Source organism: Carcharodon carcharias, chromosome 10, assembly GCF_017639515.1.
Source record: "Carcharodon carcharias isolate sCarCar2 chromosome 10, sCarCar2.pri, whole genome shotgun sequence".
Taxonomy (NCBI): Eukaryota; Metazoa; Chordata; class Chondrichthyes; order Lamniformes; family Lamnidae; genus Carcharodon; species Carcharodon carcharias.
Window position 1 is genome coordinate 65,667,375 of NC_054476.1, and position 13,528 is coordinate 65,680,902.

Genomic DNA, 13,528 nt, shown 5'->3' on the forward strand with positions numbered 1-13,528 from the left:
CCTTCCATCATAAGGTCAGAAATGGGGATGTTCGCTGATGATTGCATAATGTGCAGTGCCATTTGCGACTGCTCAGATACTGAAGCTGTCCATGTCCAAATGCAGCAAGACCTAGACAATATCCAGGCTTTGGCTGACAAATGGCAAGTAACATTCACAAAACACAAGTGTCAGGCAATGACCATCTCCAACAAGAGTGAATCCAATCATTGCCCCTTGATGTTCAATGGCATAACCATCAATGAACCCTGGGGGTTACCATTGACTAGAAACTGAACTGGACTAGCCATATAAATACTGTGGGTGCAAGAGCAGGTCAGAGGCTAGGAATCCTGTAACGAGTAACTCACCAAAGCCTGTCCACCATCTACAAGGCACAAATCAGGCGTGTGATGGAATACTCCCCACTTGCCTGGATGAGTGCAGCACTCACAACACTCAAGAAGCTTGACACTGTCCAGGACAAAGCATCTTGCTTGACGCACCACATCCGCAAACATTCATTCCCTCCACTAACATCGCACAGTAGCAACAGTGTGTACCATCTACAAGATGCACTGCAGGAATTCACCAAGGATCCTTCGACAGCATCTTCCAAACCAACGACCATTACCATCTAGAAGGATGGAAGATAGATGGAAACACCACCACCTGGAAGTTCCCCTCCAAGTCACTCACCATCCTGACTTGGAAATATATTGCCGTTCCTTCACTGTCGCTGGGTTAAAATCCTGGAACTCCCTTACCAACAGCATTGTGGGTGTACCTACACCATATGGACTGCAGCGGTGCAAGAAGGCAGCTCACCACCACCTTCTCAAGGACAACTAGGGATGGACAATAAATGCTGGCCCAGCTAACGATGCCCACATCCATAAATTAATAACAATTTAAAAAATACTGGTTCGGCCTCATTTGAGAATTGTGTCCAATTCTGGGTGCCGAATTTTAGGAACAAGGTCAAGGCTTTAGGAAGGATTCAGAAAATATTTATGAGAATGGGTTGCTCTTCTGAATGGAAAGGTTGAGGGGAGATTTGATAGAATTGTTCAAAATCATGAGGACCTGGACAGAATGGATAGGGAGAAACTTTTCGCATTGGTGGAAGGATTGAGAACCAGAAGAATCAGATTTAAAGTGATTGACTAAAGAATTAAAGGCAAGATGGGGAAAAACTTTTTGTTACGATTGGTCAAAATCTGTAATACACAGCTTGAAGGGGGTGGCAGGGGTAGATTCAAATTGTGGCTTTCCAAAGGGAGTTGGATAAGCAGCTGAAGGGCTATGGGGAAAGGATGGGAGTGTATAGCTAAATTGCTCTTACGGAGAGCCTGCACAGCCTTAGCAGGTTGAATTGCGTGCTTCTTGCTGTAACCATTCAATTACTCTATGGACAAGTAAAACACTTATTTCAAAGTGATGCAAACAGAGGTTGAGTATCCTTTATCCGAAACCTTTGGGGCTGACTGCATTTCAGTATGCAAATACTCTCGGTTTTTGGATGTGATATAGCTACCGTATACACGGTAGGCGTTGGCCCACTAACATTACAATGGGCTAAGCCTTGGTTAACTTAATAGGTTATTTCTCCATTTTCCAACTCTCATACATCCTACATCTTGCCAGTTAACACATATTACACCTGTAATATATTATATTGCTTAATTAACATACAAACTGCAAATTCATTCCGAGGAACTTCACCCCATGTGCCATTCGCAGAAGCTGATTTAAACAAACATTTCTTGGTGGGACTGATCGGCATGCCACCAAAACCAAGTAATTGATAATGAATTATGTTTCCTTTTCTCACTGTTACTCATAAGGGTATCTGATGGTCTTTTTGAAATGTTCATGATGAAATCAAAGCACTAAATAACCACAAAAATCACCAAGTAAGGCGAGAGTGTATGAGTAAATGGTGCAAACAACTAGACTTCCTGCGCTAAGGGTTGGGTCCGGTTGGCGAGGTTCCTGTTGGCTCGGGTCACAGACTCCCAATGCTAAAGGTTGGTGAGGTTAGTGTTGGCTCACGCTAGGATCCGTTCAAAAAAATGTTTGGTTTTCGGATGTACAGATAAAGGATATTCAACTGTAGCACATTTTCATGCAAAGAACTCATAAACTCCCAAAGTTTAATTTATTAATCAAAGGAGCATTCGCTAAAATGATAGCAAAATACATAATTGTTGGACAGAAATTGATTTATCATTATGCATATTAAAAGGGAAGATGGAAAATATCAATCCATTTGCATATTCCCCCTCCAAGTGCTCCACTCAAATATCATGGCTCGGAACTGGCAAAAAACCAAGAAGCCAAAAATTGTGTTTTTTGCATTTTGCGCTCATTGAAGGATATTAGTGCACAGAACTAAATGCTTTGCATTTCAGTCACGTTGTACAAATTAGTCACTCCTATCTCCCTTATTCAGTCCCAATCTTTAAGACCACCAGGTTGACAGTTCACCACTTCTCCACAGAAACCATCATGTGGCGTATGTGATATTGGCAACTGCTGTCAAAAGGGACCTGTTGCTAGGGACTAATTGAACTGAACTTAGATTGCTTAAAATTCATCATGACTGGACAGAATTGATTTCCATACCTTCAATCTAACACATATTTGCACGTAGGTCCCAAACATGAAAGGCAAGTGCCTAACATGCTATGTCATCACGACTCTCTTATAACAGCAATTTAAATTCTTCATTGAGCAAGAGCAAAGTCAGCTGTTTGGACTCTTCAACTTTATTTGCTTCCATTAGTTGATTTCTCATGGTCAAAAGTAAAAAAAAAGTCTCTCTTTATTCGTTCACAGAATCTAAACAGACATTTCATTGTCTTTGTTCGATCCCTGTCATTTCTTGTGTTGCTGCTTTCCGTTGTTAGATACACTGGAAGTCAGTGTAATGCATTTAGTTGGTGCTGCTATTCTGTAGCGTCCGCACATACTCATTATACCGCTCCTCCTGCATTTCATAAAGTTTTCTAAGTTTCTTGGTCTGTCCCTTGCTAAGTTCCTTGCCCTCGGTATCATGAGTTGGAAACCCCTTGAAGAAAATAAACAACATTAACTTTAGGATTCAGGATTCACTCTGATTAACAGCATAAGGAAAAAACACAATGAAAAAGGTCCATTTTGTCCATCAAGCTTGTTCTATCCACAGAAAACAAATTACTGGTTACTGAATCTAAGCAGCCCATTTAACCTCTGAAAGGTTCTGTGATGTTTCTTCCTAACACCACAGCAACTATCTGGTGCATTTGGTAATTAGTTGAGTCAAATAGACCATGTAGGTCCCAGGTCCATTCCCTTGTCTGCATCATCTGATCTCAGTCGAACTATAATTAGCCTCAGGGCCCCTTAATTAAAGAAGATACAGTTAAGTCAGGATTGAGCTCTGCTGTGATGCTGTCTACGGATGAATATCGTACTGATATTATCCAGCCAAGGCTCACACATGAATAATGACCTGTGCAAAGTACTGGAGGGTGACTGGTATGATAGAATCACAGTATGATACAACACAGAAGACCTTTTGGTAGCACTATCCAGCATTTTCCGCAAAGGCCTGTAATTTTTTCTTTCTTTCAAGTATTTACCCAATTTTTGTTAAGTAAATCTGCTTCCACCGCCCTTTAAATCAGTGCATGCCAAAACACAACTCACTGTGTAAATGTAAGCGTTTACTTGTGTCATCTCTGGCTCTTTTGCCAATTACCTTAGATAAAGGTTAATGATGCTACTGGCGCTGAAAGCAATTTCTCTTTATTTACTCTTTAAAAGAATTCATGATTTAGAGCACCTCTATCAAATCTCCTCTTAACTTTCTCTGTTCCAAGGAGAACAACCCCTGCTTCTCCAATTTCTCCATAAAACTGAAATCTTTCATCCCTGGTACTACTGTAGTAAATCTCCTTTTCACCGTCTCCATACCATGGCAACCTTCTTAAAGTGTGAAGCCCAGGATGAATATAATGCTCTGTTTGAGGCCTAACCAGTAATTTATGAAGGTTTAGTGTAAATTCCTTGCATTTATATTTTACTCCTCTGTTAAAAAAAGGATTATTGGCTTTAATAAAAAAACCTTCAACTTGTCCTGTCACCAGTTCCAGTCTGGGAAGAGTGTCCTGCAGTCAGCGTCACTGTGAAGCAGTCTAGGAAGAGTGTCCTGCAGTCAGCATTGTGGTGAAGCAGTCTGGGAGGAGTGTCCTGCAGTCAGCATTGCGGTGAAGCAGTCTAGGAAGAGTGTCCTGCAGTCAGCATTGTGGTGAAGCAGTCTGGGAGGAGTGTCCTGCAGTCAGCATTGCGGTGAAGCAGTCTGGGAAGAGTGTCCTGCAGTCAGCATCGCGGTGAAGCAGTCTGGGAAGAGTGTCCTGCAGTCAGCATCGTGATGAAGCAGTCTGGGAGGAGTGTCCTGCAGTCAGCATTGCGGTGAAGCAGTCTGGGAAGTGTCCTGCAGTCAGCATCGCAGTGAAGCAGTCTGGGAAGAGTGTCCTGCAGTCAGCATCGTGATGAAGTAGTCTGGGAAGAGTGTCCTGCAGTCAGCATCGCGGTGAAGCAGTCTGGGAAGAATGTCCTGCAGTCAGCATCACGGTGAAGCAGTCTGGGAAGAGTGTCCTGCAGTCAGCATTGAGGTGAAGCAGTCTGGGAAGAGTGTCCTGCAGTCAGCATCGTGGTGAAGCAGTCTGGGAAGAATGTCCTGCAGTTAGCATCATAGTGAAGCAGTCTGGAAAGAGTGTCCTGCAGTCAAGTTCTTGTTAAAAATAACAAGAGTGACATCACAAGACAGTGCGAGAGAGAGCGGCGGAGAGATCAGAAGCATCGCAAGTGCGGGGAAGCTTCAAAAAGTGATGTCAGCACAAAGGTGGCAGCTGATTGGTGAGTAGTACGTAAGTGTTCTTCTCCGGTTTAAAATAGATTAAGCTAAGGAGAGGTGAGAGTTCTAGCTTTTATTTAAAGTACATAAATAATTTAACTTTATTTTTCCACTGTATTTAACTTAAAGTGTTTTTTTTCCAACTAGAGGCATAGCAGGGCAGCTCAGTCCCATGTTATGTGCCTGCAACATGTGGGAAGTCCTAGACGCTTTTTGCGCTATGACCGACCACATGTGCAGGGGGTGCCACCGGCTGCAGCTACTTGAGCTCCGGAGTTTCGGAGCTTGAGTGGCAGCTGGAGGCACTGAGGCACATTCGCGAGGCTGAGTTTAGTGGAAAGCACGTTTTTAGATGTGGTCATCCCACAGCTTACGGAAGTGCAGACAGAGAGGGAATGGGTGACCATCAGTCAGAAGAAAGGTGTCAAGCAGGTAGTCAGGAAATCCCCAGGGTGCATCTCGCTTGAGAACCGTTTTTCTGTGTTGGAAAACGGTGAGAGTGACGGTTCCTCTGGGGAGTGCAACCACGCTCACGGCACTGTGAGTGGTTCAGCTGCACGGGGCGGGGAAGGAAAAATAGAAGAAGAGCAGTAGTGGTAGGAGACTCGATAGTAAGTGGTACAGACAGGCGTTTCTGCGGCCATACACATGACTCCAGGATTGTATGTTGCCTCCCTGGTGCCAGAGTCAAGGCTGTCATTGAATGGCTGCAGGGCATTCTAAAGGGGGAGGGCAAACAGACAGAGATCATGGTACATATTGGTGCCAATGACATAGGTAGAAAGAGGGATGAGGTCCTGCAAGCAGAATTTAGGGAGCTAGGGAGCAGATTAAAAAACCGGACCTCAAAGGTAGTAATCTCTGGATTACTTCCTTGCCATGTGCTAGTGAGTATAGAAATAGGCGGTTAGTCCACATGAGAGATATATAGGATTGGATAAAGAGAAAAAGGGAGGCTTATGGCAGGTACCGAGGGCTCAAAGCAGCGGAAGCCCTAGAGGAGTATAGAATGTATAAAGGGGAAACTTATAAAGGAAATTAGGAGAGAAAAAAGGGGGCGTGAAAAAACATTGGCATGTAAAATAAAGGAAAATCCAAATTTATTTTATGAGTACATTAAGAGTAAGAGGATAACTAGGGAAAGAATCAGGGCATTGAGGACCATAGTGGTAATTTGTGTGTAGAGCTGAAAGACGTAGGTAGAGGACTAAATGTATACTTTGTGTCGGTATTCACAAATGAGAGGGACGAAGTGGGTATGGAAATCAGGCTGAAGGACTGTGATATAATTAAAGAAATTAGCATAGAAAGGGTGGAGGTTCTAAATGGTCTGGCAGGTCTAAAAGTAGATAAATCTCCAGGTCCGGATGAAATGTAACCCAGGCTGTTGAGTGAGGCATGGGTAGAGATAGCAGGGGCACTGGCAATAATTTTCAATACCTCTCTGGGCACAAAAGAAGTGCCAGAGGACTTGAGGACAGCCAAAGTGGTACCGTTATTCAAGAAGGGAGGAAGGGATAAACCAGGAAACAACAGGCCAGTCAGTCTAACCTCAGTGGTGGGTAAACTATTGGAAGCAATTCTGAGGGACAGAATATATCTACACTTGGAGAGGCAGGGATTAATCAAGGACAGTCAGCATGGTTTTGTTAAGGGAGGTCATGTCTGACCAATTTGATTGAATTTTTCAAAGAGGTGACCAGGTGTAGGAATGAGGGCAGTGCATTTGACGTAATCTAGTTGGACTTCAGCAAGGCTTTTGATAAGGTCCCCCATGGGAGACTGATAATGAAGGTAAGAGCCCATGGCATCCAAGGCAATTTGGCAAATTGGATCCAGAATTGGCTGAGTGGCAGAAAGCAGAGGTTGATGGTTGAGTGGTGTTTTTGTGACTGGATGCCTGTGTCTAGAGGGGTTCCACAGGGATCGGTGTTTGGTCCCTTGCTGTTTGTGGTATATATAAACGATTTAGACTTGAATGTAGGAGGGTTGATCAATAAGTTTGTGGATGACACAAAAATTGGTGGGGTGGTAAATAGTGAGGAGGATAGCCTTAGATTACAGGAGGATATAAACAAACTGGTCAGATGGACTGATCAGTGGCAAATGGAATTTAATCCGGATAAGTGTGGGGTGATGCACTTCAACAGGACAAACAAGGCATGGGAATACACGATGAATGATAAGACCCTGGGAAGTACCAAGGATCAGAGGGACCTTGGTGTGCATTTCCATTGGTCCCTTAAGATAGCAGGAAAGGTAGATAAGGTGGTTAAGAAGGCATATGGGATACTTGCCTATATTAGCCGATGCATAGAATATAAAAGCAGGGAGGTTATGCTGGAACTGTATAAAATGCTGGTTAGGCCACAGCTAGAGTATTGTGTGCAGTTCTGAAATCCGCATTATAGAAAGGACGTGATTGCACTAGAGAAAGTGCAGAGGAGATTTACCCGGATGTTACCTGGGCTGGAGAGTTTTAGTTGTGAGGAGAGATTAGATAGATTGGGGTTATTTTCCTTGGAGCAGAGGAGATTGAGAGGGGAAATGATTGAGGTGTATAAAATTATGAAGGGCATAGGTAGAGTAGACAGGAAGGAATTTTTCCCCTTGGTGGAGGGATCAATAACCAGGGGGCATAGATTTAAGGTAAGGGGCAGGAGGTTTAGATGGGATGTGAGGAAGAAATTTTTCACCTAAAGGGTGGTGGGAATCTGGAACTCACTGCCTGAAAGGGTGGTAAAGGCATAAACCCTCATAATGTTTAAGAAGTATTTGAACGTGCACTTCTGATGCTATGGCATACAAGGCTATGGGCCGAGTGCTAGAAAATGGGATTAGAATAGTTAGGTACTTGTTTGACCAGTGCAGACTTGATGGGCTAAAGGGCCTTTTTCTGTGCTGTAGACCGCTATGACCTTCAAAGATTTCTGTAGTTGCAATCCTAGGTGTCTTGTTCCTGCTGCCCCTTTAACATAATATTATTTAGTTCATATTGCCTCTCCTCATTCTACCAAATTGTATTACATTACACTTCTTGGAGTTAAATTTTATCTGCCATTTATCTACCCAATTTACGTCCTCATGAAGTCAGTTACTATCCTCCTGTTTATGTTTATTACATTTGAGTTTTGAAATTATGTCTTTATACCAAAGTCTAGATCTTAACACTGTTCCCAGGGGAACACCACTGCACACCTCCCTCCAGTCCGAAGAGCAACTGTGAACAAGTACCCTGTTTTCTGTCCCTTGGCCAATTTTGTATCCATGTTACCCTTTAATTCCATAGCTTCAATCTTGCTCAAGTCTAATATGTGGCGCTTTTTAAATTTGTTTTGAAAGTTCATATACGCATCAACCGCACTATCCTCATCAACACTTTCTGGAACTCCATCTATTTATCTTTAACAAACCTGTGATTATTTTAATTTATAAGTCCACACATTTCCAATGTCAATTAGTTTTGTCCTGAATTATTATACCCTAAAATTTCCTCATCACTGAGATTAGGCTGACTAGCCTATGATTTCTGGGTTTATCCATCACTTCTTTCATTAAATAGGCATAATATATTTGCAATTCTCCAGTCCTCTGACACCACTCCCATAACCCAGGAGGATCAGAAAATTATGGCCAGAGTCTCCACGATTTTTACCTTTACTTCTCTCAGTAACCTCGGATCCATCTCAACCAGACTGGATGACTTTTCTACTTTAAGGACTGCCAGCCTTTTAAGTACCATCTGTTTATCTATTTTTATCATATCCAATATCACTACTGCCTCCTCCTTTACTGCTACATTGCATCTGTCTTTACCAGGAAAAGGATGCTGCCAAAGTACTCATTTAATATCTCAGCCATGTCCTCGGTCTCCACAAGATTATCTTCTTTACGGTCCTTAATCACCCCATCCTCCTTTTGACAATTCTTTTGTGTGTTTATAAAAGACTTCTGGGTTGCCTTTTGTTACCTGCTAATCATGTCTCTCTCTCTCTCTCTCTGACCCTCTGATTCCTTTTTTTAGATGTCCTCTGTACTTTCTATATACAACTTAGTTCTCTACTGTATTACGAAGCTTACAATAACCAGAAGCCTCCTTTTTCAGTCTCATTTTTGGTCTTGTCCAGGAGGCTGCTGATGTCAGCAGTGACCTGTCATGAGAACTTGATCCTCCTAAGGCGTGGTGCACAGGCATATCGAGAGAGCTGATCCTCTGCCTGTAGTGTAGACCCTGTTCTGAGGGCCTTGCCTCCTTTCAGCTGGATCTTGGCATCCATTCCTTCTGCCCATCGGAGGAGAAGGCAGCTGTTGATGCTAATGCTTCTCTTGTCCCACATTGAAGATGCAAGGCGGAGCTGGATAAATTCTTTCATGCCTTGGTTAAGCCTGGTAGCAGGGAAGTGATAGACAGGTGAACTGCCTTCCAAAAAGTTGGCAAGCACCTCTCAACTTCTCACCTGGCAATGGCTGGAGCTCTTCAGTTTCACTGATTAAATGCTTTCCGGCTTGTCAGTTTGCAAAAGATGGTGGTGTAGTAGTAATGTCACTGGACTAGTAATCCAGAGGCCCAGGCTAATACTCAGGGAACATGGGTTCAAATCCCAACATGGCAGCTGGTGGAATTTAAATTCAATTAATAAATCTAGCCTAAATAATCATCGATTATTATAAAAACCTATCTGGTTCACTAATGTTCTTTAGGGGAGGATATCTGCTGTTTTTTTACCTGGTCTGCCTATACGTGACTCCAGACCCACAGCAATGTGATTGATTCGTAACTGTCCTTTAAAATGGACAAGCAAGCCATTCAGTTCAAGGGCAATTAGGAGTGGTCAACAAATGTTGGCCTTGCCAGTGATGCCCACATCCATGAAAAATTTTTTATAAGTTTCACTGAAGAAGCTCTTCCCGTTGTGCACTTGCCTTGGTGACCCTGGCAAGTTGCTGACAGCATGGGAATAAGTGACCTGGCTGTGAAATCCAGAATTAAGGGTTATAATTGTATTTAATTGGCTTCCTCAATATCTTAATTGGTTTCTTGAGAATCAGAAACTTAGAAGAGGGTGGAACCCAATCCAACATCAATTTTTAGGGATTTGATTTCCTACACGCACCTAAACCCACCTCCCTTTGTCTGGGAAAATTCCACCCACTGTGTCTGAAGGATAGTATGTTATGATAGTTTTGACTCAAGTTTTCATAGCATATTCAAGGACATTAGATTTGATTTATGGAATAGATCATCTCTAAATGCAAGAATTGTTGATTAAAGTTTTTCAGCTCTGGTGCTTGGACTTGGATCTGAAGCATGAGAAGGTGAAAGTGGCCCAAGAAAATGAATGCTCCCTCAATAGTTCAGTTACTTAAGAAAGTGGCCCCTACAGACCAGTAAATTAGTTCCACTGGATTAGCTTATACAGAAAACTAAATCCAGACAGAGTTTCTCCTCTCACATGCTATCCAAGGATTCATGCTGAGAGAACACCTGTCTGAGCATCAACTGAGAATGGGTCAGGTTCAGCTGGGTTTTTGCACCAGTGGATAAATTCAGTGACATTTATCTATGAGCCTTGATGTTAAGGATATTTATTTATGACTGGTCTCATAGTTAAGCTTGATCATGTTTTCAATTGTACCCCCACATATACACTTAATAGCAGAAGTCACTATAAAATGATGAGGAGCAGCATCCTTAGCTGATATTCATGTTCTTGCTCAGGGATGCTGAAACTAACTTTAGGTACCCTAACAACTCTTCTGATTGAGATCAACTAACTCAATGCAGAGATCGAACATAGGTCTTTCTGGTTGATATAACTCTTTTATTCACTGCCCAACCAAGGCAGAAGGTATACTCAGCTCCACATCTTTCAATACTTACATTCTCATCAAACTTGGAATACTTGTCCTTCTCTAACCTGAACAGCTCGCTGGGAGGGATTTTCATCTTGGCCAGTTTTGCTGCCTGCAGGTAGACAAATAGTGTGAATTAGTCAGTCAGCCTTCCTTTAACTCCTCCTGCATTTATGTAATATAATCCCCAATGGCAGAAGCAAATGGAGATATAATTGTTTGCTCTGGCAGAATCATGATTCAGGATTCCAGGTCCTGTTGTCCTTCTATACAACTGCACTGCTCCACCACACATACATTCATCATTCATACCCCCCACCCCACAAAATCATCCTGTGTGATCTCCGCACCTGAGTGATTCTCTTTGCACATCTGCCAGTCTCCTCCCAGGTATTCCTGGATCTTCTGTCTTGGGAGGTGGGATAATGGCAGAAAAGGAGGCAGGGAAGCCATACTGCCCCGTACCTGAATATGCCTCCTCTTGCTTCCAGGACTGCCAACTAGCCTGTCCTTCCCCACATACTGCATGTTGCACAGGTGAAGTCAAGTGACAATCTTGCAGAGGCCCTAAATTGTTGAAGTCTCATGATACTCCATATCCACCTCAATTTGCATAAGTTTTCTGTTGTCTGGCTAGGCTTTGCCTTGTCTCTGACCCCAGTCTTTTAGACACTAATACTTGACCACTTAAGAAAAATCAGCTGTAACTAATGGTCAGATTTTCCTTCACCTAAAGAGTTTATTTTGTACTAAAACACATACAGTTGCAGTTAAGGGCACCTTCTGCAATCAATAAAATACAAGAACATAAAAAAAGACTTGTCTAAGCTCATCTATCAAGAAAAAGTCTAGAGCCCTACCAATCACATTTGAAAACTTAAGGAAACTCAGGATAGAGAAGTAGAATTGGTTGGAGCATTAAAGTTTTTTCTGTGATAAAGGCTGAAGAGTTGGGAAGACATGAAACAGAGGTGCTATTGAGAGGACGGTGTAATTACAACATGGCAATTTTCATCACAGGGAGTTTCCATTATAAATGGACAAAGGAATCCATAATGGAAATGTCGACATGAAAATGTGACAAAAAACAGCGCAACAAGTAATGAGGCGTTGTGGACAGGAAAGTACATACAAACAAACTTTTAAATATATTATAGATATGACATCTGCTCAAAACAGGAGGACAAAACAAAAGTGCATAAGTGACTTTCAAAATTACCCATGATCTGCAAATGTTACAGTGATAAACTGGCATCTGGACTAAAGTGAACACAACATTATTTGTTCAACTCCAAGCTACCAGCTACAATAGTTTGACAGGAAAAGGGATAGGGGAGCTGCCAGCCACCTTATTTTCAATCAAATAGCTTGCCTGTTTATTGATTTGTATTCAGAGTGACTTTTATATAAAGGTCAAAGGATTGTCAGGGGAGCACATGTTACATCCTGTGATATTCTATGGAATAGAAAGCTAAATGATTCACGACAACAACTTAAACCATTCAAGCAAGAGGTCTTCTATGGGCAGGTATTGCTAAATCCCAGATAAGCTTTTCCCACGATTCTGTAACCTTCTAAAAAGGTTGAAGTTTACACAAAAAATCAATTACTGCAAGCATCAGGTACCTGAGGGGAGGGGAGGAGGTCAGTGATCAGTGTAAATGCAGTCAGAATGGTAAACGTGCTATTAACCTTTAGCAGGAGTTTCAGTTGAATATTTTGGTATTACAATATTTTGGTAAGCACAAGTGTGTAATAATCCCAACCTCCCACAATCTGGTTGCCACCCAACATGCACCTACACACATTTTTCTTAGGAAGGATCTTTGAATTGAAATGAGGTCTTTCTGGTTGATTTTCCCTGTCTTATTTTAGAAGTGCCAGTTGTATTGTTCTAACGCCCACCCAGTTGAGATTGGTTAACTCAGTACAAAATGGAAATCAAACCTGGTACATTTATGGTCAGCTGCTCACTGGCATTCCAGTGCTATTTTAATGTAAGTGTCTCAGGTGGCTGACTCTTCATTGCAAGACTAAAGTGAACGTATCTGCATTGAGCTATGTAAATGATCAACCAAATTCTTGCTCTTACTTCTCTCTTCCTTTTAATTTAACTGATGCCCACTAGGACAGATGCAACAGACCAGACAAGTTGTGTAAAACCAAGTGCATAGGCTGGTACAGCAGCTGTGACAGCATGTGTCAAGTTCCCACCTCCTGTTCTCGTTTTCTCTGGGCTGCTTCTTCCTTCTTCCTCTTTTTCTCTTCTTCAATCTGTAGAACAAACAGTGCATTTATCATGATTGAAGTTTTTTACTGTAATGTTTTCTATTTAACAAGCAGGTAATAATAATACCAATGTTTCTCAGATTGCAAATTGTCTCCATGTTATACCAGTACTTTATGACATATTTTCCATCTGATTTTCTCCTCAGAAGACATTGGATCTCACTGGGTACAGTTCTACAGATGTCAAAGTCTTCTGGTACCCTGTCCTAATGGCCACTCTCCATATGTGAGTTTATGCACTGTGTTACACTAAGCAAAACATTACTGAGAGTCTGCTCCTCGCAGATATAGATTTTACATTGGGCAGTGCTGAAGGTGGGGGTAGGCGGAGTTGATTAAAAAGTGCTAAGGAGCAAGAATCCTGGCTGTATTAACCTCTCCTTAATTTAAGATGCTGAGGTAAATTATATAACCTTGGCTGCACTTAGCTATTCACTACAGATGATTTCCATTTATCAGAAACAAAACAACAAAATATCTAGACACTTGCAGACCCAGAAAACC

General features: G+C 42.1%; 1 protein-coding gene across 3 annotated transcripts in view; it reads right to left on the reverse strand.

The window, feature by feature from the left end:
- Nucleotides 1-2,734: 2,734 nt before the first annotated feature.
- cars1 (cysteinyl-tRNA synthetase 1) overlaps nt 2,735-13,528 on the reverse strand; it is an 89,130-nt gene continuing 78,336 nt past the window's right edge. For all 3 annotated transcript variants that reach the window (XM_041197823.1, XM_041197821.1, XM_041197822.1), the window contains 3 exons: nt 12,950-13,009; nt 10,764-10,847; nt 2,735-3,052 (listed from right to left, as the gene is read on the reverse strand). In XM_041197823.1, the coding sequence (XP_041053757.1) occupies nt 2,918-3,052; nt 10,764-10,847; nt 12,950-13,009 (279 nt within the window). In that variant the 3' untranslated portion in view covers nt 2,735-2,917. The remainder of the gene's footprint in view (nt 3,053-10,763; nt 10,848-12,949; nt 13,010-13,528) is intronic.